Source organism: Nyctereutes procyonoides, unplaced genomic scaffold (genome assembly GCF_905146905.1).
Source record: "Nyctereutes procyonoides isolate TBG_1078 unplaced genomic scaffold, NYPRO_anot_genome, whole genome shotgun sequence".
In the NCBI taxonomy this organism is placed as follows: Eukaryota; Metazoa; Chordata; class Mammalia; order Carnivora; family Canidae; genus Nyctereutes; species Nyctereutes procyonoides.
This window is the reverse complement of record NW_026575030.1, coordinates 20,557,416-20,579,260: the sequence shown is the minus strand read 5'-3', so window position 1 is coordinate 20,579,260 and position 21,845 is coordinate 20,557,416. Positions and strand designations below refer to the sequence as shown.

Genomic DNA, 21,845 nt, shown 5'->3' with positions numbered 1-21,845 from the left:
AATGAATATGTAATAATTAATCCATCCTTGGCCACATTTGTCTTTAGTCCAATATGGTTATAAAATAGTTTTTACATTTTTTAGAAAGTGAGGGGTCCAGGATGGCACAAATGCCTAGGTCCCATGAAAATCTTTGTGTGGCCATTTATTCAGATGTCTCAATAAAAGTGTGGACTCATTGGTAAAGAGATAGGCATCATTGGAGTTCATTGATGACAATCTAATTTCATTTAATATTTTGCATTAGTTCAGTAACTTGAATTGTTTTTTTCTTCAAAAATATCTTTAGCTAAAAAAAAAAAATCTTTAGCTCCCCCCAAAAACATTTCCCCCATTCAGTTATTGAGATTCAACAATGAATCCAGTTTTAAAAATTTGAAGTATTTAGTTCTTTTGAAAACCCTTTCCCATTTACCAAGAGATGTTGTTCTCCTAAGTATTATGAAAATCAAGACTAAGATACTGCTCCTTCTTTGAAAAGAGTTCTTTTCTCCAAGGTGACAATAGCCAATTTCAAAATACTTACTTGGAAGAAGGAGATTTTTCACGATTAGCCAAATTCAAAATCCTCAAAGCATTGATAAGATTAATATTTATTTTATTTATTTTTTTAAGATTAATATTTAGAAGAAAGGGCTTCTCTATGTGGTTGAGGGCTCTAACATATATAGTCAGGACCCCAACAGTAAATTTGTCAACTACATATGCTAATTTTTAAAAATCCTGTAATGTGAATGTCCTTCTCAAATGAAAAAGACATCATCAATTTTTTCAAGAAGTTTAGAATAAAATTAAATTTTCGTATTTTTTATTTCTTTTGAAGTGGTCAGTCTTTCTTGCAAATATTTCTACCCTTAAGGCAGTCCTGAGAGGTCCAAAAAGGTGAAGACCAGTTCTATCCCGATGGAGAATAAATAGTGCCTATGTAGAAGGAAGACATTCAGTCCCATAGCACAGGGTGCATCCCTGAATAGTGAGGCAGCACTGAGGCTAAATGAGGCCTCGGTTGGGTCTAGACAATAAAACATGCTTCATGTCGGGAGATTTAGACATGCCTGCAGGTAAACTTAGAGGAAAATTCTGCAACAAGACTAAGGGGTGGAGGTGCAGGATTACTACAGAGTAAGGCACCTGATCAGGACTGCTGCAAATTGTTACAAAAGAAAAGATTTCAGAAATATAACAACACAGCAGTCTTCCTTATGAAGAGGAGGACAAGGTTAGACTAGAATGGTTACCAGACTGTTTTAAACTCCTCAGTGGGAGACAATGTTAGCTCTTGCAGAACTAGAACATTTTAAAAATAATAATAATTAAATGTCTACTTCCCCCCCATCTTAAACATTTGTTCCAATCTAGCAGAAACCTAAGGAGTAAGTGTACATATTGTATCTCTCATCATGTCATACAATATTAATTTAATTGATCATGTCTATTTTTCCCCCAATTTATCTGGTAGACAGGATATTTAAGTATCAAATTGTTCGGTTTAAAATATTTGTACTTCCACTAGTCACAGACAAAGCCTCAGTCAACCAGTAGACCCGATCATCCCCCTGAATTTTACCTTTAGGGACTTTGAGTCTTTTAAATCAAAGAAGAAACACCAAAACATTGAGTCTTTTTGTGTTTTTTTTTTTTTCTTTTAGGAACTTACTCTTTTTGGTTTTCATTAGCTCCCTAGCTGTACTCAAACAGGTTAAAAAAATTTTTTAACCTCAGTGTTCATGATTAGTTAGAGAGATGACGCTGGTGAATGTCATCAAAAAGACGTGACACACTCCCTTCCCCCACTGACCCGTGAGCTGGACCTGGCGGCTCACAGGCTCCTCACCCCTTCCCTTGACCTTAGAATGTGGGTTTTGCTTGCCTTTCCCGCTCCTGGAGGCTGCTCCAAGGACAGCCTTCAGAGGGCGATGTAGTGTTGAAAACACCTGCAGGATATATGTGACTGAGCCCAATTAGGGCCTCTTTATAAGCTTTTAAGCTCTGGCAGGCAGGTGGAGGGATCTATTCCTCTTGTTGCTGCCCAAGACAAGCCTGCATGTAAGTTCCCTTTACTATTATTAAAACTGCCACCTACCAACCCGGAGTGGCCTCCCTCTTTCTTGGGTCTCCTTCTGCCCTCTGAGTACAGGGGCCAGTTTCAGATTACACTTGGGAAGCTCCCCAGGAGGGTCACAAACCAACAGATAAAGTTCACAGAAAGACAAACTCCCAGAGAAGAAAGTTTGAGTGCAGTTCCTGGAGTTGACTATAATTCCACCACTTTCTCTTCTTAAGAAAGCAATTTAGGGTCTCTTGAGTGCCTCAGTTGGTTGAGGGTCTGCCTTCGGCTGAGGTTGTGGTCCTGGGGTCCTGGGATAGAGCCTCGAATTGGGCTCCCTGCTCAGTGGGGAGTCTGCTTCTCCCTCTCCCTCTGCCTCTACCCTTCCCCCTACTCTTGCTCTCACTCTCTGTCATATAAATAAATAAAATCTTTTTAAAAATTAAAAAAAAGAAAGCAATTTAGACTTTCAGGTTAGTGAGAGTGATTATGAGTCAACTCTAATTTATTAAAATATAAGTGACTCATTTGCAACCTCTTGTACTTTGTTAATAGTAATTAATGACAGGTCACACACTTCTAAGCTGGTTGGACAAATGCACAGGTTGAGCTCCAGAGCTGAGTTTGGGGGTCCTTGAGTCCCTACTTAACACCCAAATAAGTCTACTTTAACTTTAAAAGGAGACTTCCTTTATTCAAAATAAGTAGATTTGCTTATAGGACTTCCAATTCCATGCTTGAACCCTCTTCAATAAAGTTCCAAAATTTGGTTTCTCCAGATAAGGTTTAGGTTAGAAACATTCCCTACACAATTATCATTAACCTTATTTCATTTTCCTGAGAACATAAATAAGAGCATTCTCTATTATCTGACTTTGAGTCACCAGCCAGAAGCTATAGACATGGCAAACTTACTAAATTTATTATAGATTCTTGGCAATTAATATATTTTCAGAACTTGCATCACCTCTGTTAAAAATCAGTATTAGCAGCAAAAGTTTCATGATAGCATAGTCCAATTTTTAAGTAAATATTTTTGTTTGTTTATAAGTGATAGAACTCCATTTCTAGCAATATGGCAGAAGAGATAAGCCTTTAATCACAAAACCTGCAAATGCCGGATAATGTGTGCAGAGCTGAGACCAGAAGAAAGGAAGGGAAACCATCAGGGACGAGGGAGCTGAAACCTGAGCTGGTAAGTCAGGACTCTTGTGGGATCTGCAGACCTTTGAGATCTAGAGTGTTGAGTGTTAAGGGCTCCATGGAAAAGGAGACACATTCTTATTAGGACACTGTAAATTAAATATCTTCTGTATCAATCTGTCACCCTTAGAGAAAAGGTGAACCAAAAAATCAGAAAGAAGAAAGGAAAAGAAAGCTTAATGAAGGATATAATTAAGAAAAGAAAAAAAAAAGAAAAGAATAGAACATAATGAAGCAGAAAGAATTTAAAATAGAATCAAAGCCAAAAGTTGATTTTTTTGAAGATACGCTAAACAAGCTTTTGGCAAGGTGAATTAAGACAGAGAAAGAAAGAGAAGAAGAAAGAAAGAAAGAAAGAAAGAAAGAAAGAAAGAAAGAAAGAAAGAAGAAAGAAATAAGAAAGAAAGAAAGAAAGAAGAAAGAAAGAAAGAAAGAAAGAGAAAGAAAGAAAATAACAGAAAGGAAGAATATTAGGAATGAACATAACTTTGCAACTAAAAAGAAAAAGAAAAAGAACAAACTAAACTCAAAGCCAGCAGAAGGAAGGAAATGATGAGCAGAGATACATGAAATAGAGAAGAGAAAATCAATACAGAAAATCAATAAAACCAAAATCTGGTTCTTTGAGAAGACCAGCAAAATTGATAAGACTGTAGCCAAGTGGACTAAGAAAAAAAGAGAGCAGACTCAAATTACTAACCTGAGAAATGGAAGTGGGGAATTCTACAGAAATAAAAGGATTATAAGCGAGCACTATGAACAGCTATACGCCAACAAACTAGATAACCTCCATGAAATGGTCAATGTGTTTCCTAGAAACATACAACCTGTCAAGACTTAAATCATAAAGAAATAGAAAATCTGAATAGATCTATGACTTGTAAGGAAGTTGAATCAGTGATCAAAAATCTCCCGACAGGGGCACCTAGTGGCTCAGTGGTTGGGCGTCTGCCTTTGGCTCAGGTCGTGATCGCAGGGTACTGGGACCTGAGTCCCGCATCGGGTTCTCTGAGGGGAGCCTGCTTCTCCTTCTGCCTATGCCTCTACCTCTCTCTCTCTCTCTCTCTCTCTCTCTCTGTTTATTTATGAGAGCATGAATAAATAAATAAAACCTTAAAAAAATTCTTCCGACAGAGAAAAGTCCTGGACTTGATTGGCTTCTGGGGATTTCTACCAAACATTTAAAGAAAAACTAACACCATCCTTTTCAAATTTTTCCAATAAATTGAAGAAGAAGGAACACTCCCTAACTCATTCTTTTAGGCCAGCATTACCTTGATACCAAACCCAGATAAAGATACTATGAGAAAAAAAAAAAAAACCACTATATCCCTTATGACCAATATTTCTTATGAATATTGTTGCAAAAGTCCTCAACAAAATAGAAGCAAACTGCATTCAGCAGTGTATTAAAGGATTATACACGCTGACTAAATGACATTTATTCCTGGAATGCAAGGAGGATTCAACATACACACCTTGATCAATGCAACATATCACATCATTAGAATGAAGGTGGAAAACAACACAGTCATCTCAATTGATGTAGAAAATGCATTTGACAAAATACAACACTCTCTCATGATAAAAAACACTTACTAAACTAGAAGCAGAAGGAAACCACCTCAATATAATACAAACCATATATTAAAATCCCACAGTGAGCATCATATTCAATGGTGAAAGGCTGAAAGCTGTTTCTCTAAGAGCAGGAATAAAGTAGGGATTCTTGCTTTCACCACTTCTATTCAACATAGTACTGGAAGTTCTAGCTAGATCAGTTATGAAAAAAATAAGAAGAAAAAGACAAAAAAGAAAAAAGAAAAAAAGAGATAAAAGGCATCCGAATTAGAAAGAAAGAAGTAAAATTATCTCTATTTACAGATGATATGATCTTATATATACAAACCCTAAAGGTTCCACACAAAAAAATTGTAAAACTAGTTAAGTGAATTCAGCAAAGTAGTTGATACAAGGTCAACACACAAAAGTCAGTTGTGTTTCTATACACAAATAATGAACAATCCAAAAAGGAAAGTAAGAAAACAATTCTATTTATAATAGCATCCAAAAAAAAACTTAGAAATTAACTAAGGAGGTGAAAGACTTGTACAATAAAAATTACAAAATATTGCTGAAAGAAATTAAAGAAGACATAAATACATAAAAACAGCTCCCAAGTTTAATAGACTTAATATTGTTAACGTGTCAGTACTATCTAATGTGACCTACAGATTCAATGCGGCCATCCCTGTCAAAATCCCAATGATATTTTTTTGCAGAAATAGAAAAATTCATCATAAAATTCGTATGGCATCTCAAAGAACGCTGAACAGCCAAAGCAATCATGAAAAAGAACAAAGCCAGAGGGCTCACATTTCTGATTTCAAAACTTACTACAAAGCTACAATAACCAAAACATTGTGGTACTGGCATAAAGACAGACTTACAGCCCAGTGGAATAGAATAGAGGCCCAGAAATAAACTGTTGCACATATTGTCAAACGATTTTTTAAAAATATTTTATTTATTATTCATGAGAGACACACAGAGAGAGAAAGAGGCAGAGACACAGGCAGAGGGAGCAGCAGGCTCCATGCAGGGAGCCCGACGTGGGACTCGATCCCAGGAACCAAGGATCACACCCGGAGCCAAAAGCAGACGCTCAACTGCTGAGCCACCCAGGTGCCCCTTGTCAAAGGATTTTTGACAAGAGAACCAAAACTATTCAATGAGAAAAGGACAGTTTGTTTTTAAATAAACATTGCTGGGAAAACTAGATATCCACTTGCAAAAGAATGAAGTCAGGCCTTTGAAGAGGTATTTGTATCCTACGTTCACAGCAGCATTATTTATAACAGCTAGAACGTGAAAGAAACCCAAGTGTTCATTGAATGGATCAGCAAAGTGTAAGTACGTCAATGGAATATGATTCTGCTTGAAGAAGGAACACAATCCCGACATATGCTGCAGCATGAATGAATATTGAAGATATTATGCTCAGTGAAATACACCAATCACAAAAAGACAAATATTGTACAAACTCCACTCATAATGAATCATTTAGAATACTCAAAATCATAGAGATAGAAAATACAGTGGTGGTTGCCAGAGGCTGGGAGGAAAATAAGGAGTTACTGTTTGATGGGTATGAAGTTTCAGTTTTACAGATGAAAAAAGTTCTGGAGATATGTGGTGGTAACAATAGCAAAACAGTGTGAATATATTTCTCGTTTGTTTTTAAATGTGGTGTGATTTTTTTTTAAAAGATTTCATTTATTTGACAGAACAAGAGAGCACAAGCAGGGGGAGCAGCAGAGGGAGAGGAAGAAGCAGGCTCCCCGCTGAGCAGGGAGCCCAATGGGGGGCTGGACCCCAGGACCATGACCTGAGCCAAAGACAAGATGCTTAACTGACTGAGCCACCCAGACCCTCCATCAAGAATATATTTGATGTCACAGGATCATAAACTTAAAAATGGTTAAGGCGGTAAATATCATGTATGTGTATTTTACCATAATTAAAAAATAAGATGACTTGAGAAAAAATAGAAACCTGATATAAACTATTTTAAAATGAATAAGGAGTTAAAAAATAAACCCACAAACAGTAGGTCAAGATGATATTATAGGCAATTAGATAATTCCAAGTTTATACAAACTCTCCCAGAGCTTAGTAGAAGAGGGAATGCCCTAAAAGTAATTTTGTAGGTTGTTTTAACTTTAATGCCAAAACCAAAGACAGTATAAAAAAAACTATAGATCAATAAATCTCAGCAATAATATAGATGGAAATGTCCAAAAAATATATTAGCAAGCCAAGTTCAACATTGGATTTATTTTTTTAAAAAAATTCATCATGACCGAGCTGGGTTTAAGCCAGAAATGCAAAAAATATAAGACTTCATTAATGTAAGTCATCATTTAAACAGAATTGAAGGGAATACATAATCATCACAACAGTTGCAGGAATAGCATATGACCAAATTCAATACTCATTCCTGGTAAAAATCCTAGCAAACTAAAAATAAATGTTGACTCTTAACCCGACAAAGGATGTCAATAAAAAACCATTAGTAAATGTCATACTTGAAAATAAAATATTGGAAACATTTTCTTTAAAATTTGGAAAGAGTCCATGATGCCCAGTGATAATTACTTCTATTTGGTATTATGGTGGAGGTCTAGCCAGTGCAATAAGACAAAAAAATAGGAATAAACAGGGACATGAAGGTATACAGAAGTTCTTTTTGGTATGAAAAGGAAGGAACACCCTGTGATCATTTGCAGATGATACAATTGTTTACATATAAAGCCCCCCTCAAATTTCAAATTATTAGCAAAGTTCTACATATATGATCAAAAATGTAAAATAGCTGTATTTCCATATATCAGCAAAAGAAAATATTTTCAAATGACAGTGTTTATGATACTGTCAAATATAAAATACCTAAGATTAAATCTAATAAAATATGTGCTTAATCTTGGTGGACAAAGTTATACCACTTCATTGCAATATATTAAAGAAGATCTACTCATTATTTTAAAATCGCAAAATAGAGATAATTGAAAGATCCACACCCCATAATATCCCTACCCAGACAACCACATTATTTTATTTTTATTTATTTAAATTCAATGAACTAACATATACTGTATTATTAGTTTCAGAGGTAGAGGTCAGTAATTCACCTGTTGCATACAACACCCAATGCTCACTACGTCAAGTGTCCTCCTTCAAGCCCATCACCCAATTACCCCATTCCTCCACCCACCACCCCTCCAGCTACCCTCACTTTGTTTCCTATAGTTAAGAGTCTCTTATGGTTTGCCTCCCTCTCTGATTTTGTCTTATTTTATTGTTCTCTCCCTTCCCCTATGATCCTCGCTTATACAATGGAATATTACTCAGCCATCAAAAAAAATAACACCTTACCATTTGCAACGAAGCAGTTGGAACTACAGGGTATTATGCTAAATGAAATAAGTCAATCAGAGAAAGACAATTATCACGATTTCACTCATATGTGGAATTTAAGAAACAGACAACCACATTATTAGGTGTCCTTCCAGCAGTACAAATCTTTTATGCCTTGGGTGCTAGTTCTTTCTCTCCTCCCTTTTGGAGGTGTGGCAGTGTTGGCTGGGGGCAGGGGCTGGTGGAGCAGGGAGGAACTGCTAAGCCCACCAGCAAGATCTTAGGTATTGTATGAAAATTTCCCTTGCTGAGCTCTGGAGGCCTCTTTTCCCAACAAAGTCATTCCCTCCGCCAAGAACTTTCATTGCCACCATTCCCAATTCCCTGCAAATGGTGTGGCACTGGGGCAGGTCCCTCTCCTGAAGTTAGGAGCACTAACTTCAGTGTGCTTACTTAGCTCTAACCACCCCTCTACAGATAATGAGAGCTCAAGGATCATGTTCACTCTGCTGGGCCTTTGCTTGTAAGTTTTTCCCTGACCTTCCTTAATGCTTGTTCCGTGTGTTGCTAGTAGGCCGGTGTGATAGAGTGTGCGTGTGCGTGTGTGCGTGTCCATGCCCCTGTGGAACATTGGACATTGCCTTTATATATTAAATAATATAAACGCTTAGACTGTTTCCAATGTGTCATTATAATAAATAAAGCTTTGATGACTGTCTCTCCGTATAATATTTTGTGGGTTTTTTTTTTTTTTCATTATTTCAGCTCATTTCCTTCACATAAATTTCTTAAGTGGACTTATTGGTTAATGCTGTTATAAAAACTTTCATGTCATTAATTCCTTTCGCCAAACTTCTTGGCAGAGAAGTCAGGCTAACCTACAGCCCAGTTAGCAGTATATGAGAAAATACCTACTTCCCAATACTCTCTCCCTTTGGAAAACATTTGTACTTGGTATTACCCATTTTAAATCTTGTAAAACAGGGCTGTATCCTCCTTTTGAATCTTTGTTTAAAGGACTTGCCAGGGATCCCTGGGTGGCGCAGCGTTTTAGCGCCTGCCTTTGGCCCAGGGCATGATCCTGGAGACCCGGGATCGAATCCCACGTCGGGCTCCCGGTGCATGGAGCCTGCTTCTTCCTCTGCCTATGTCTCTGCCTCTCTCTCTCTCTCTCTCTCTCTCTCTCTCTCTCTCTCTCTGTGACTATCATAAATTAAAAAAAAAAAAAAAGGACTTGCCAGTCCTGGGCTGAGTTGATGAGACCCTCCTGCTCCAGTGAATAGGAAAGCAAGTGAGCCCCTCCAGGCTGATAACTCAGTTTTATGCTGTAGGGAGGTAGGCACAGTCTTAAATCCCTAATCTGTTGGACTTGCTGTTAGGAGGAAGAGATTCGCATTAGTTATATCAAAACTGCAGTAAGGTGTTTGTCTTTCACCACCATTTAAGTAAGTCTTAAGCCACTCCTTCAATGGATTAGTCAGCAATTTAGGAAAACAGTTCTCTAAACTCGGGTGGGTTTTTCCTCTGCAAGAAATCCTGGTAGGGTGGAGAGCCGTAGAGGAGCTACTTTCTTTGGTAAGAAAGTGGTTCTCAAAAGATAGGGTGCCCCCAAATCCCTGGGGGAAACTTGTAGAAGTGTATTTTGGGGCCCACCACCAGAGTCTGATTCCCTACATGGGGTGGGGTCCAGGAATCTGTGCTTAACACATGTGCTGGGTGATTTTGATACCCATGATCTATGGACCACATTTTAAGGAACACTGCCCTTAAAATAAAATGATAGTATCTGCTCTATAGATTTTTTTTTTTTTTTTTGGTAAGCTAAAACCACCTTTTCGAGGTTGTAAGGCACTGAAATTTGGAGTCTTTTTTTTTTTTTTTTTAATTTGGAGTCTTGATCAAGCTTGGTTCTCAGGATTCCCAGCCTTATTCTTGGTGCTCAAGGTTTGCTGGAATGAACAGATCTCTTCGTTTACGAGAGCACTCCCAGCTCCTCAGCTCCTATCAGATTGTTAGACAACCGAAGCCTGTCGTTCTCGCCCTGGCCAAATCCATGACATATTTGCAGAGCTGAGAGCTATGGATTTGACTGCGAAGAGCTGATATTTGAGAGAAATGGGTTTTTCCTCTCCTCCCCTCTCCCTCCTTTCTATACGACAATTCATCTTCTACATCACTGAAAAGACCCTCTAACTTGATCTCCTACGTCCCAGAACCCTCTCCACCAGGAAACATCTCAGCCTTCACCAGGTCCCTCATCCTGCCCCAGACAATGGTCCAAATCTCTACCAAAAGGCTACACACACACAGACACACACAGACACACTCAGGGCCTTGTCCGATCCCCTTCTCCCTTCTCAGTTGGCTTAGCCCATCACTTCTCTCTGAGTCTCCTTCTCTTCTGCTGACAAACACATCTAGATTTCTCTTGTCCTAAAGTAAGTCCTTCATCCATCTTGTGTCCTCCTTATCCCCTATGATTTATTTCATGCATGAGCATCCTGAAAGACAGGTCTATACTCTCCATCTCTTTTTTATCATCTATCTACTCCTTACATTCTGCCCTCCACCCCACTCACCTCACCAAAAACAGTTTTAGTTTTTTCCTAAAAAGTTACTAAAAAAAACAAAAAAACAAAACAAAACAAAACAAAAAACAAAACGAAAAAACAAAACAAAACAAAACAAAACCTCCTTCTTCATCACCAAAAGCAATGTTCTTCAGTCCCTGTTAGTCTCTGTGAAATCTGGCATGATCCAACCATCTGGTCAACAAGTATTTATTGAGCGTCCACATCAATGTTCACCTCAGCCATTGCCCCTTAATATTTGCATTACATTGTCTTCCTTGAAGCTGAACAATTCTGCTCATCCAACACTCTCCCCATTCCTTCTGCTCCCTGGGCGATTTCTCTTTTCTTCTCAGCTTCCAGATGAAGTCAGTCTTCTGGGTGTCCTCTCCAGCCTTTCCTTTCTTTCTACACTTTCTTTCTGGCTAGACTACATTTACTTTCACACCTTACAAATCTATAATTCTACCCTGGCTTCGCACCCGTTTTTCCAGACTCACCTTTCCAGTGATTTCCTGGCTGGCCTGTCAAATGCAACAAGCCAAACTTTTCCTCAAACTGTTTCTTCTATCTTCCTTAAGTTAATTGTAACATCAGTCCCTCAGGTACTCAGGACAGAAACCCCCTGAGTCATCTCTGATTCCATCCTCTTCCTTGTCCCCAGCATCGGTTTGGCACCAACGATTATCTCTCTGAATTATTGCTCCCATCGTGGTCTCTTGTTCACTTTGCTGTGTTAACCTTATTACTCTGACCAATGCAGCAGCCTCTAACTGCTCCTCTTGATTGCTCCACTCCCTGCCTTCACCCGCTGCTGGCTTGATCTTCAGCTATGGGAACCACAAAGGAGAGTCTCTCATCACTTCCTTAGCAGGGATCTTTGAGAGAATGCCTGTATTACCCTCCCTGGAAGGCAGGCGCTTGGACCCTGAGGGCATGGGTCTAATTGTCTTATCAGGGTCATGAAGACTAGTGACTGGAATCGTTCCCATCATCGTCTCACAACTGTGATAAGAAAATCAGGATCGTACAAAAAAAAAAAAAAAAAAAGAAAGAAAGAAAAAGAAAATCAGGATTCTGAAGCATGTGTCCTTAGGGGGAGGCCTTTTGGTTCTGGCTGATTCTCATCTGTGGCTTAGAAGCATGTTCAATAGTCTTGTCCTTAGGTCTATCTGTACTGTAGAGTGCTTCCTGTAGGGAATGCCCATTACCAAGACGTTTCTGTTGGAGACATTGTCTCCTCTTTGAGTTCTTGAGTGTCAACTGACTTGTGGCTAACTGGTCCATACAGTTGGGAATAGGGATTTCTTTTGTACTTGTCTCACTAGGTATGTTTTGACTCTATAAATAATAAAAATGTTGATGCCAAATATTTGTATTGTGCTTTATAGCTCCTTTTAGTTAATAGGACTCCATTTCACAAGAGAGGAAACTGAGACTTGGAGAGGCTGAGTGACTTGCATGCCTTGTAAGTGGCAAGGCAGAGGCTCAAAGGTAAGAGTCAAGGCTGGGAAACTGAGCTATTGTTGAGCAGCAGGACTGTCACCGAGGGCACGGCCTCTCCACAGTTTGGGCTCTTCTAACCCTTCCTCAGGAGAGCTGAAGTAAGGGATGGAGAAAAGATGATTGTCTCGCCCTGAGTCCTTAGCCTCCCACAAGCAGAGTAGTCTGAGCCCTGGGGGAATTCAGCACATTTTCAGGGGCAAGTGATGTGACACCAGGTTATTTCTGCCAATTTTCCTAGTATCTCCTTTTCTGTGATGATGTCAGTGAGTTACAATGGTTGTTGACCCCTTGGGGTGATAAAACTACTGTCAGAAGACCTAAGTGTGATATAGCCTAAGATGGATAGTTTAAAAGAAGCTCCTTCAGAGGAGGAGCCTGCATCAGGAGCCAGTGGAAGCACCAGGGCTGGTACGAGGTAGGGCGTTCCTCACTTGGAGTCCTGGAACCCTCCACGGGTTTCTTGGCTAGCACTTCAGGGAGAGAGCTCTCAGCAAAGCAGCTATTAAACTGTGTCTGGCGGGAGGTATCTAGCCCTCGTCTGAGTCCTCTCAGGGCTGCAGGGAAGGCAGAGGTTGATGGTGTTGATAGGCACTGTTTCTGTGGCCCTCTGGTTACTCCACAGGTATGAGGAGGTGGTGGGTGTGTTGTTGACTCAGCTGAAGGAGTGGTGGCCGCAGTGGTGATGCTGATGGAAGATAACATTCCCACACCACGGTAAATCACTCCTTAAAGAGAAACAAAGCCTATGTCTTACATGTGTGCATTGTGGGCAGAAGTTTATTCTTAGTGCCTGCTCTGTTTGTCTTAAGTTATTCCTGGAACTGAAGGTGAGGAACCCATGAGCCATATCACCCACAAAGTTTCACTTTTCTGCTGTTATTTCCTCATTGGTGGGACTCTTTGCCAGGCTGTGCCTGGGGCCGTGTAGAGCTAAGGAAGCACTCAACTGTGAGGATAGCCTTGAAGAGAAAATTGACTCACGAATGGGCAGCAGGTGCCCTGAAAGCTATAAAGAGATCGGCAGAGGGAGACAGGACCCCCTGCCTTGCCTCCCTGTTTGGGAGCCATCTGTACATCTGTCAGCCGCAGCATAGGCACAGCTCTTACCCTCATGGTGGTAACTGGGCTTTGGGTACTCCCTCAGCCCCTCTCCCGGAAGAAGAATTAGGTCATGGAAACTGTTGTTCACACACAGCTGGGTCTGTGCTTCTCAGAATTGAAGACTGGCATTCCCTCAGAAATTCTTGGTGACCAAAGAGTGAAATTTCTGAGCAGTTCCTGGGCTGTGGGGGATTTCAGTGGTTAGTGTTTAGGAGCTGGAGAGTTCCCAGAGCTGCCCCGCAGGGACCTTGTGTTGGTAAGAGATGATAGACGTACAATGGCTGTTGGAGCCATGGCTGAAGGGACTATGACAGGTGACAATGGAGGCGGTAGCTATGGTTTGTGTTTCTACTTTTATTTTAGAGGAAACAGGAACTGTGACCAATATCGGGTCTGTTGAGTAATTTCCTCCATTGTTCCTAGAATTCGAGATGAGGAAAGATGCTAACTCAATGTCCTTAGGATTACTGATCTTACGATATCTTCGGCACCTAGAATGGTGGCTGGCTTACAGAGATCGCTTCATAGATATCTGTTGAATAAATGAACTCATGTGTCCCCATCCCTTGGTCTTTGGTTCTTTCAGCTGAGGTTTGGAGAGAGTGTGAGGCGGTACCTCACACTCACACTGTCGTAGTCACAGTGGTCCCAGGGCCAAGAGGAGGTTAACGCGACGGCTGCAGCCTGGGAGGTTGAACACAACTGTAGCAGAAGGTGGCCAAATTCCTGAGGGCAACCCTAGACTAGCTGGGGTGCCTGCCTCGGAGGGGAACCAGGGAGAGATGAGCTCTAAACCCAAGCCTAGAGAAGAGGAAGGGGTGGGGAAGAGAAAGCCAGAGCTGTGCTTGTGAACATCTGGTCGAAGCTGGATTTTGACACTTCTTGGCTAGGTTCTGGAGCTTCTGGGATTTTCACCAGGGTAATCTTGGTGCTGCTACACGGATGCTGGCAGAAGTTAGGTCAAATGACCTGTGATGGCATCCAAGGTGGAGTGACACCTAGTTGATAGGTATTGTTTGTAATGTGACTTCAATGGGTATAGTCAGAAGGAAAAGATAAAGTTCTTGTCTTGGAGCCAACTGTGAAGGGCAGATTCTAAATTTTTTTCCCCACAGTGTCATTGACCTAAATGTTTGAGATCAGCTCAAAGGAGGTGGCTCCTACTAATGAGGGAAAGGAAGGAGATGCCCTAGGAAGCTATAATGATGTCAGTTATAGTCATTGTCAGCAACTTCAATACCTCAGTTCCCTCAGCTCACAGGTCGGCTGGTCTTTGACTCGGGGAGAATGCAATGAAGCAAGAAGCAAGATTGTAGTAATTACTATGATTTAGCGTTTGCTTGGTTGCGTTAGCTGGGGCTCCTCAAAGACATGAGGAGGGTGATCCCCCCAACTGGGTCCTTTCTGGGTCCGACATGGACAATTAACAGCAGAATCTGATCAGGCCATGGAGTGGCTAAAAGTGTGGGTTCTAGAGTCAAGCTGACCAACATTCACTGTGCGACTTGGGCAAGTACTTGACCTCTCGGAGGCTTGAAATCCCTGTCTGTAAAAGTGGGATGATGGTAGATAACAGGCCAATGTGTGTGATGCACGTGAAATGCTCCGCTCAGTACGTAAGCTCAATAATGGCACTTTGTGCTGTCCCTTATCTTGGTCATTACGAAGTTCTGAGCTCGTGGTGAAGGCAGCAGTCTCTGTGACTTGCTGCTGTTTCCTCTTTTCTGTTCCCTTCCAGATCGGCTCTGCTACCATCAGGTGAGCCATGGCACCTTCTGCCTGGACTCTTGCAGCCTGCAGTTAACCAGTCACCCATTTCACCCTTGTCCACTTCCAACCCATTTTCCTCTACTCTATTCAGAGTAATCTCTCCAAAATTCAAATCTGACTATGTCTCTCCTCTACCTGAAACCCCTCGCTGTCTGCCTATTATAGTTCCTTAAAACCCACAATCCACTCCATGGCTCACAGGCCCTGTGTGCTCTAGCCTGTGCCTACCTCTCTCAGGTTCTTCCAAGTCAAGCCTTCTCCTGCCCCTGTGCATCTTCCCCTGCGTGGCTGGTGCTTCTTCACTCCCCTGCCCCCATCTGGCTTACAACTCAGCCTTCTCTCCGCTCAAAGAAAAGCACTTGGTCAGAGGCCCTCCTGGACTTCATGATCTAAATGAGGTCTCCCTATTTAACTCTTATCAGATTACTTGTTCAATGCGATACCACATTTGTAGTTGGGAATTTGTCTGTAATTATTTTATGTCTTTCTGCGTATTAGATCTTAGCTCCAGGAGGCTGGGCCCTGTCTGTTCCGTCCCTCACTGTGTACACACAGTGCTGCTCTAGAACAATGTTGGGCGCTCCTTAAATAGTTTAATTAACAGATGTATGAACAGACAAGTGAATGAAGGAACGGACGAATGGATGGATGAATGAATATCTCAACAGGGTTGTAAGCGCTTCTATTCCTCCTCACTGATGGGCTGTGCTGGTTTGTAAAAGGTTTTGTTATGCGGTGCAAACCCAGTAAATGAGGAGTCAGGAAATTTGGATTCTAGTCCCAGTTGCCCTACTTACTGGCCGTGTGACATTTAAAAAGCTTTGGAGGCAGGAACGACACATGACTTATTCATCTTTGTGTCTAGAACATTTGGCATGAGTAGAAGTTCAACAAGTGGATGAACAACTGCAAAATCTTTCCTACCCTGAGGTCCCCAAAGCCCATTGCCAACAGGACTTTTGGGACTTAAACTGCTATTTTAGTCAGGAGCATATATATAGAGAGAGGATATCTATGCAGACCTTAAAAGCACACACTGGAACATAAGCAGGGCCCTTTGTTTGAGCAGGGCTGCGATTGTAGAGGCCTCATGCACATGCACAGACCCCCAGTTCCCGGGGCCTCTTCAGAGTCTCAAGGAAGATGCCGAGCATCTGGACCCCTACAAAGTGCCAGCAAATGGAGTTTGTTTCAAGTCATCTCCTCAGCGCGGGGCTGGGGAATAGGCACACAGTGGCGACGAAGTGTCTGCTTGTCCTGAATTCCACCTACTAGAAGGAAAGACAAACAATCGAGGAGAAAGTTTGCAGGTAGGAGGAGAGAAACCTCTAACGTCTTCAGTCTTGGCCTTCAAAGAAGTGGCCCCAAGAGCCACATTCTGGGCCGACCTGAAGCATTTAGGGGTGTCACAAAACCAGGGAAGAGACCACACAACCACTTGCTGGAGCACATAAAAAGCCAACTGCCTCTTGGCCTCGTGGTAATGAAGACAATCACTGGCATGTCTGATGCTGCTGGGACAACCTCGGCCCTGGGGCCACGGCGAGGGGATTTCTGGGCAAGGCCCCGAGAAGCAGTGCCCTCAGCTCCAGCTGGGTGCTCCGGCTGACGGCAGAGCCGGCCTTCGGGGACGCTCACGCAATGAGCCCTGTCCTACTAAATCACACCAGCCTTTGCAAACCCACAGGAAAGACCAGGGTGGCCTTTCAGAGGCTCAAGAATGCTTGGATGAATGGAAATGCCTGAGCCGACAGAGATGTGCCTTCCCCTCCTGGCTTCGCCCTCCTCACCCCCAAAGTCCCCAGCCCTGAGCGGGAACAGTCCCTTCTCTCAAACAAAATTTTTACGGCTCTTCCACTTTACAGCAGACACTACCTCGTTGTATCCTCATCACGATGCTTCCCACTTAACTCATTTTGCTAATAAAGTCACCAACTTAAAGGGACTCTTCTCGTGTCCCCTGGGCTGCCTAAGTGGCAACATTCACTCAACGTTTTCTGATTTGAAGTTCCTGCTCTTTGCTGTACATTTTGCTGAACCACTGACCTAAATTTGATCTATCTTCTTACTAGGACCTCTTGTTCAGGGGTTCTCTCCTTTTGGGTGTCCCCTAGCACAGCGAGAGTTTCCTGGGGTGGCAGTAGGGGAGCAGATGGCCTGTGCCCTTGGTGGCATCTCGGTAGGCCTCTCCCAGACTGCCAGACAGCCTAGAGGTTCTCTGAAAGAGGGAGAGCAGGACACCCTGCCCTCCGGGGCCCTCTGGGGTCCTCCGTGACGGCGGTCTCCTCTGGCCTGCACTTGAGGCAGCCCCGTAACCTCCCAGTAATGGCCCAGGGCAGGGCGGTGGCCCCTCGATTACTGGGACACTGATAGTATTGGAGACTGGGTTTGAGTTTGAACCAGTTTCCTCGCCGCAGGGTGTGGAATCAGGCTTCTTTCCAACACATTCTCAGCAGGAGCCGCTAGTCTCCACTGGGCTTCCATCAGCTCCCTGCCCAGCCCACCTCTGTCCACCTTCCTTCTGCCCTTTGACTTTTGACAGCCAGGGATTTTCCTCCAGGAAGTCCTTACTACTGCAGCTTCTTCATGGAAACCGCAGGGCTTCCCTGCCAGCCGGACACATGGCACATGGCTGGGCCTGGGCCACGCGCGGCAGCAGGGCCAGAAACAGGCAGGTCGGGCCCTTGGCCCGGGGCGGGGGGGGGGGGGGGGGGGGATGGGCCTGACCAGTCTCCACTTGCCCGGAAGCTCCCTGGGACCCGGGGGGCTAAGTACTGTCCTGCGAAGAGTGTTTCCTCCCTCCCATGTCCCCGAATGCTCAGTCAGGTGCCTGGGCCAGCACTTCCCACCCCACACCCCCCTCCTCCCAGGTCCGGCTCCGTCTTATCCCCCCAGCAGTGCACAGGCCCCAGCACCCAGGCCATCCCTGTACCTCTTGCGGGTCCTCAGCTTCATGGTCCTTTACTCCTTCTCTTGTGCGTGCCCCGTGGCCCCCGGGGGCTGTTCCTGCTCACCCCCACCCCAGTTCCTGCTCTCTGGGCTTTTCTCCACAAACTCCCTGGCTCCTCTTGTTCAAGAGACTCCTGAGGCAAGGCTAAGTGCAGAGCTGGGGCTGAACACTTTTCCTGTTGACTTCACATCCCAGGATAGCAAAACTTTAAGAACTCGGGAATCCAGAGGTCATGCCACTCATCACCCTACTTTTTATATAGGGGAACCGGAGTCTGGAGAGAGAGGGGACCAGAGGGCCCGGACATAGCAACCAGATCAGTTAGTGCACAGTGGCACGGCCAAGTCTGGGCCCCAAGGCCCCTAAATCCAAGTTACCATCTCCCCATTGCCTAAGGCCAATGCCTAAGGTCACTTACTCCTAAGTGGCTGGTCACCGCAGGCCCTGGAGCCTCCTTCTGGCCTTACTCTGATCAGGCTGGCTAGGGACCAAGGGGGCCTGTGCGGTGGGAGGGCTGGAGGGTCGGGGAGGCCGTAGCTGTTTCACTTGCTCTCAGCCAAGCCCTGACGCATTTCGAGGAAGGACACTACTGCACCAGCACCGCGTCTCCTACCAGCTGGAAGAGCATATTCCTTCCGACCCACTCCCGAGAAAGGAGCCCTTGGGTGAAGGCTTCCCCAGGCCCGTCGAGGAGGGGAACGAGCTGCCATTATTTCTTTGATTTGGGCTTCTGGCCCCTCATCCTCTCCGGACCCCCGGGGCCTCGCAGAAGACCCTGACACCTGGAAATACACCCACCCTCTGGCCTGGGGTGAGGGGGCGGGAGAGGGGCTCAGCAGGTGGAGCTTCCCCAGCCCCCAAGCTGCCTTGCTCCCAGCCCTCCGCCAGCTCCGCTCACTGGAGGGAAGCAGCGAGCAGGAGGCCAAGACCAACAGAGGCCTGTGCACCCTGCCCTGAGGGCAGCAGCCGGGAGGAGGCTTCTCAGTCCCAGGTCAGGGGCCAGAAGCCAATCCCTGGGAGCCTCAGCGGGCCTCTGTCCCGGGCTGGTGGCAAGCCGCTGCCTGTCCCCTTCTGGGCCTCTCCCTCCAGGCCTGTGGTCTCCTCCGCCTTTCCCCTTCCCCTCCTCTCTCTCTCTCTCTCTCTCTCTCTCTCTCTCTCTCTCTCGATTCCTCTACTTCTCATCTGTCTTTTCCTCTGACTCTGCATCGTTTTTTTTTTTTTAAGATTTCATTTATTCATTCATGAGAGACACACAGAGAGAGAGGCAGAGACACAGGCCGAGGGAGAAGCAGGCTCCTTGCAGGGAGCCCGACGCGGGACTCGATCCCGGGACCCCGGGGTCACGCCCTGAGCCGAAGGCAGACGCTCAACCACTGAGCCCCCAGGCGCCCCTGACTCTCCATCTTTTTGCCAGTTTTCCTTCATGTCCCATCCTCAGCTTTTCTGTTTTGTCCGCAGCCTCCCTCCTCCGCTCTCCTGCCCTCTCTCCGCGGTTGCCCCTGCCGCTCTTTCTCCCACAGCACGGACCCTGTTTCCCCAACACTGCCCGGCCCCTGAGCACCGCCCTGCTCCTCGCTGTCCCCACACCCCCTTTGCTGGGTCTTCACTGGCCTCCCGCCCCCCCATCTCGTGCCTCGCCCCCTCCCGCCCTCCCTCTCATTCGCCCCCCTTGCCCTCTCTCCACGCAGGCAGCCGTCACCTGCCCCAGGTGCATCACTCACCTGGGACCACGGGCCAGAGGAGGCAGGAACACAAGCAGCTCAGGAACACCCAGGGGACCCTCCGGCCCCGGGCCCCCCTCATGGTCCAGCAAGGTTCCCTCGGCCCGGGGAAGCTCGGCAGCACACAGCAGGTGTGAGGAGCAGAGAACTGGCGGCTCAGGCTGGGAACAGGTGTATTTCCCTGAGGGGCCCAAGTATCAGGGGAGGAGGACAAAAGAAGGCGGGGCCCCCTGCCAGTCAGCCTTGCCCGGCTTTTCTTTCCTCAATCTCCAGCCGCCGCTGTTCCCCCACCAGGAAAAAGAGAAAACCCTGATCCACCTATTGATCTGCTCCCGGGCAGCCTGAGCTGCTTAGGGGGACGCATGGCAGGGGCAGCTGCGGTCAGACACCCGGGCACACTGGCAACGAGCAGGCCACCCTTCTGCCTGGAACCTGTGGGCCCTCCTGTCCCTCCCCAAGGGCTGCCCTGTCCTGCCAGGGCTTCGGGCTGCTACCAAGGGAGGCAGCCAGGTGGTTTCAGAAGAAAGGGAAGGGGAGAACGGAGAACACGGGAGCCGAGAGGGAGTGAGTTTGGGGCTGTATGATTTGGAGAAGGATGAGCTTTGAGGAGACCCTAAGGAGTCTCACAGGGAGTGAGGGGACAATGCGGGCTGAGAGGTAGGCGTTGGAGATGCCCTGGATGCAGGGGCACCCAGGTGGCTCAGTCCGTCAAGCCCCTGTCTCTTGGCTTTGGTTCAGGTCATGATCTCAGGGTCATGATCTCAGGGTCATGAGATCGACCCCCCAGTTGAGTCCCACTTTGAGCCCTGTGCTCAGCACAGAGTCTGCCTGAGATTCTTTCCCTCTCTCTCTCCCTCCCTGTCTACCCCCACTACACTTGCTCACTCTCTCTTGCTCTCTCAAATAAATAAATGAATAATAAACAAATAAATGAAAAATAAATAAATGAAAGAAAGAAAGAAAGACCCTGTATGTAACTTTTGGAAAGGGGCATTGGGCTCAGAATATCTGCTTAGCACCAGACACAACATAGACTCTCACCAAATGGTGGGTTTCTTCTTTCCAAAGGAGGGAACACAGAGCCGGGGTCCAGAGAGCCCAAGGCAACTTGGGAAAGTGGCTTTAGGGATCTGGTATGGGTAGTGGGATTGAAGGTACAGGCTGGGGAGAAGTCCTAGTGATCCTACAAGAAACTATGGGATTCTCTTCTGGAAATCATAAGGCTCAGGTCACCCCATTTTTACGTTTTGGGACTTGCCCACAGCCAAGAGGGAACAGGAACCCCAGACAGGGTGTGCCAGGTATAGTTCTGAGGGTGGGAAATGGGTGTAGCTCCACAAAGGAAAACAGTGGAGATCTTCCCCCACCCCTTGCCACAGCATGAATCTCTCCCTCTGGTTCCTCAAGACTTGGTTCCCTGTGGGGGGTGGATCTATGGAGTGATTGATCCCAAAGCAGGGCGTTCAGAATCTCAAACACAGGCCCAGCCCAGGACAGGAATTAGCATTTCCACATTACCAGGTGGAACAAGCCATATCCAAAGAGGAGTAAACGGCCGACGCCATGATGCTCTCAGAGGACCACGAAGGCCCCACCACCCTGTTGGCTCATGACTTGCTGAAGCTTAAAATCCAATTACATCCAAGGCATGAAGGCCAGACCTTCTAGTTATAATGCGGATACTGCAGGAAAGTAGCATCGTGTCTCTATCAATCCTTTACCTCCGTATGGATGAGCTGATCCCATTCTCTCCCAGGAGGAGGAAATTTATAAAGGCAAAGGGGGATTTCAGGCAGAGAGTATCTAGACAGAACAGGAGGAGGATATCACTGAAGAGAATTTACAGACACCAAGGCCCAACTTGGTCTTCCTAATCATTCGTCTGTGTCAGGTCTTGCTCACGTGTTTTCCCTACTAACTCACTGTGTGTTTTGTTTGGTGACACTCTCTGGACTGCAGTGTCCATCTACAGAGTAGAAAAAAAGCATTACAGGTTAGACCAAAGGAAGATTTGGACATATTGTTGACCTGACCTCACAGATAACCTCCCACTTTCCAAT

The 21,845-nt window shown here is 45.0% G+C and overlaps 1 protein-coding gene across 1 annotated transcript in view; it reads right to left on the bottom strand.

Moving 5' to 3' along the window:
- The window catches only part of MUC4 (mucin 4, cell surface associated), a 53,486-nt gene extending 33,619 nt beyond the window's left edge, over positions 1-19,867 (bottom strand). The window contains exon 1 of the mRNA XM_055316564.1: positions 19,786-19,867. Within this exon, the coding sequence (XP_055172539.1) occupies positions 19,786-19,867 (82 nt within the window). The remainder of the gene's footprint in view (positions 1-19,785) is intronic.
- Positions 19,868-21,845: the final 1,978 nt, after the last annotated feature.